This window comes from Penaeus monodon, chromosome 33 (genome assembly GCF_015228065.2).
Source record: "Penaeus monodon isolate SGIC_2016 chromosome 33, NSTDA_Pmon_1, whole genome shotgun sequence".
NCBI classification, from domain to species: domain Eukaryota; kingdom Metazoa; phylum Arthropoda; class Malacostraca; order Decapoda; family Penaeidae; genus Penaeus; species Penaeus monodon.
In genome coordinates, this window is record NC_051418.1 from 15,805,251 (window position 1) to 15,808,756 (window position 3,506).

General features: G+C 59.1%; 1 protein-coding gene across 1 annotated transcript in view; it reads right to left on the reverse strand.

Moving 5' to 3' along the window:
* LOC119594274 overlaps positions 1-3,506 on the reverse strand; it is a gene marked incomplete in the record, with an annotated part of 36,109 nt that overhangs the window by 31,214 nt on the left and 1,389 nt on the right. The window contains 1 exon segment of the mRNA XM_037943339.1: positions 1-3,506. Within this exon segment, the coding sequence (XP_037799267.1) occupies positions 1-3,506 (3,506 nt within the window).

Consider the following 3,506-nt stretch of genomic DNA (forward strand, 5'->3'; position numbering starts at 1 on the left):
TTGTATAGGAGTGGACGAAACCACATCTTCATCCTCTGTCCTTACACGGACTTTTATCTCCCCCTCGGTCAGACTGATGTCAATGTCACAGTTAAGGTCGCCACTGATGGTTCTCGGAAGGTTGTTGTTGGACGAGGTATCAGGCACAGGGACGGTAAAACTACTTTCCACGTCTCCCGACTGCACAGGCTCGTATTGAGGACACGTCACAAAGGAGTACCTGGCCGTGTCATCCTCGAACAGCGACTTCGGACGCTCGTACATGGTGGACCCTACCGCACTGTAGTAAAACGAAGTGGACTCTGAGGCTACAGACCCAGAAGACGGGGACCTCGAGTGGCTGCTTTCTCTTCCGCCCTCGTCGCTGGTCCCCTCCCATGTATCCTCAGCCTGGGGGCGCCTCCATCGGGTTGGGGACGAGGTCAGTGACCCACCCGACGTGGCCGACGACTGGGAGGATCTGCGAACTCGGGAGGTCTGTGGCGGTGTCGTGGGCAGAGTAGGGGGGCGCGATCGCCGGCGTCGCCAAGACGGTGTTGTATCACTCGTTCCTGATCCCCCACTCGACCCACCGCGGGGAAACCATTCTACTCGACCTCCTCCTCCGCCTGTCCCTGTCGCTCCACCAGCGGGAGCACTGGCGCTGTCTCGTGGGGCGCCCTCTGCCTTCCCACTGCCCTCATTGGCTTGGTTCTTCTGCTCTGCCGCTACGTTGTTCCCCCCCGCCGTCCCATTATTCGAACCGCCAGAACAGGTATAGTTTTTACTTGACCTAGAACTCCTGTGTGATTTAGTGGTGCGAGGCGTGTCCGCTGCTCTCGAGGACCTGGAGGGGAACGAAGGACATGTGCCTTGGCGCGTCCCCCCGCCAGCCTTCTCCCCAAAATCACGCCTCTGCGTTCCTACAGGTACATCCCGCTTGCTGAAAGAATGCCTCTCGTGGAAAGAAATATTTTCGTAAGAGGCTTGCAGAGCCGTGGGGGCGGGTGGCGTCCCAGGTGTGTTAATGAGGCCAGGCTGCGGTGCGAGTGTGGGCAGCTGGCGCCGGAAGTTCTTCTCCGCTGACGGGGTGGTTGGCTCCCTTGGCTCTCGTCCACGGCGCACTCGCGGGCTCGTGCGGGGACTCTCGAGATTCTCCAACTCCTTACTGCCACCATCTACAGCTGGTCTGCCGGTGTTTTCCCCAGGATTTCTGCGGCGGGTGGGTGGTGTGGGCGCGACGCTGTCTGCTGAGTCATGACTATTCTTGCGGGCGCGTCGTGGCCGCGGACTGGGTATCGGGGCGACGTCACTACGATGACGGTATTCTGAGGCACCAAGGCTACTATGTTTAGTCTCCCTTACCTGTAATGCTTCGCTTATAGACTCCGGCGCACCGGCTTTGTTACACAGCGCACTACCCTTGGCTGCCGCGTCACAGGTCCTGTCGGAGGAGCTTGCATCCAACAACCCACTTGGAGTACGACCTGCGGCGGCGGCTGTCAGATCAGATGTCTGTGTGTTCTGGGGCGGGACAGCACGACCACCCTCACCGTCTGCCACAACCTTCTTGCTCTGACTCCGCTCCTTGCTCTCTCCCTTGGCATCTGATGATGATCCCGCGCCTCTAAATCGGGGCGCGGCGGAACCAAAAGCATTCAAAATACCGGAGAAGTATTTTCGAGGCTTAGACTTAGATTTGCTCTTAGAGTCACTTTTGCCTGATTTTTTCTCTACGTGTTCTTCTTTGGGTACTCCTACTGCTTTATTATTCTTGGTCTTGTTTACAGAATGCTTCATCTCCTCGCTGAATAAGCCGGGAGAGTTTGCTGGAGATTGTGGTTTAGTGTCCCCGATGTTGTACTCCGATATGCATGTCTTGGAGGTGGGGAAGGTTGCAGTCAGGAAGGTGGGGTGGCGGGGGGAGGAGCCAGGGTGTGTCCCCAGCGATTTCGGCGGCTCGAGAACCAGTTCGCTCTTCTGAAGGTTTGCGTCTCGGCCTCGCCCTCCTGTAGCTACCTGGCCCTCCTCTGTGCCACTCACAGGGACTTCCAGCACAGACCGCTGGGTCGCCTGTGCGAACTTGCGGTCGCTTCCCGTGCCCACCTGAACCCGATGCACGTGGAACTCTGCGCCGAAAACCTTACTTGAGGCGGAACTTGTGGTGCCGGAGCCCTCTCTCGGGGCGCTGGGGTGACGGTGCCCTTGGCTGGGAGTGTGTGGCTGGCTCTTGTTCCCCGACGACTTTGTCCTGCACCTAGACCTTCCGTGACAACAACTACTCTGGCCGCTAGAAGACGACAAGGAACTCGTCCTCGACTCAGGTGTCTCAGGATAACGAGAATTTTTCAAAAGGGAATCCACACTAGTGGAGCGTCCTGGCAGCCTCGGAGGGGCCACGGCTCTGGGTGACACTCGACCTGCTGTGGCAATCGCCCCTTGCCTCAGCACTGCCACCGCTTGCTGCGGCCCCGTCGTCCCCCCGCACGCCGAAGGCGTCCACGTTCTCATAGTGACGATGCTGCTCACCTTTGAGTTCCCGCCCTTCTGCTCACACTCGTTCACTCTCGATGCTTCACTCACTGGAACACACTGCGTTACTCTAGGCACATGCTGGCCAGCGCCGGCCACACTGGGGAACGCTTGGTGCTGGTGTGCAAGAGGCTGGGAGGGGGCGCCCCCCATCCCGCTCTCCCCACCTGTCCTCCGGGGGAGCGGTGGAGTGAGGTGGATGGTGATGTTCACCTTGTTCATTTCGTCCTGGAGGGGCACTGCACTACTAGCCACATCTTCAGTCTGTTCTTGCGGTGCCTTTGTGCAGGCGTCCTCGGGAGGGCTTTGTTCTGGCGCCGGAGCCTCTGTCGCCGCCCCCTTCCCCTCACTCACCTCACTTGTGCCCTCACCTGGGGGCGCAGGGGCTGGATCTGGCAGGGTCTGCAACTTTTGTTCCTCTCGCAGTATACTAAGAGCGTTCCTTATGAGACTTCCATTGAGTATGTCCGCCTCAGTGTTAGCGGAATGGTGGATCACCAGGCCCTGCGAGAGCACCCGCTGCGTTCTCTCTGTGGTGCTGTCATCTACACTCCCCGCCTCTACACTCGTACCACGCCCACCCCTGCTGCTTTCGCCCGCGCCCACAGTCTGCAGCCCCCTCCGAACACACTCACACACCAACCCGCTGCACCCTGGCTTGTCTGTGCCAGCCGAGAATTTACCATTCACAAACTCTAGCTTCTCGACGCCCTGGAAGAGATCTTCCTCCGTCTCCTCGCTGTGCGGCGTGAGGGCTGAGGCACTGCCCAGAACGTCACTGACATCTCTCTCACTCTCGTCGGTCTTCCTGCTGGAGGTGACGCGCGCGGTCCTCGGCCTCCTCTCGGCGTCGTCGTGACTAAACTGCAGGAGTTTGTGTTTCTTCACCTTCCTCAGTCCCAGCCTGAGGCGTGACAACTTAGTCTCGTCGACGCTGCACGACTTACGGGTCTGGTACCCACATACTGGCACGTGTTTATATGGGGTCGCCTTAG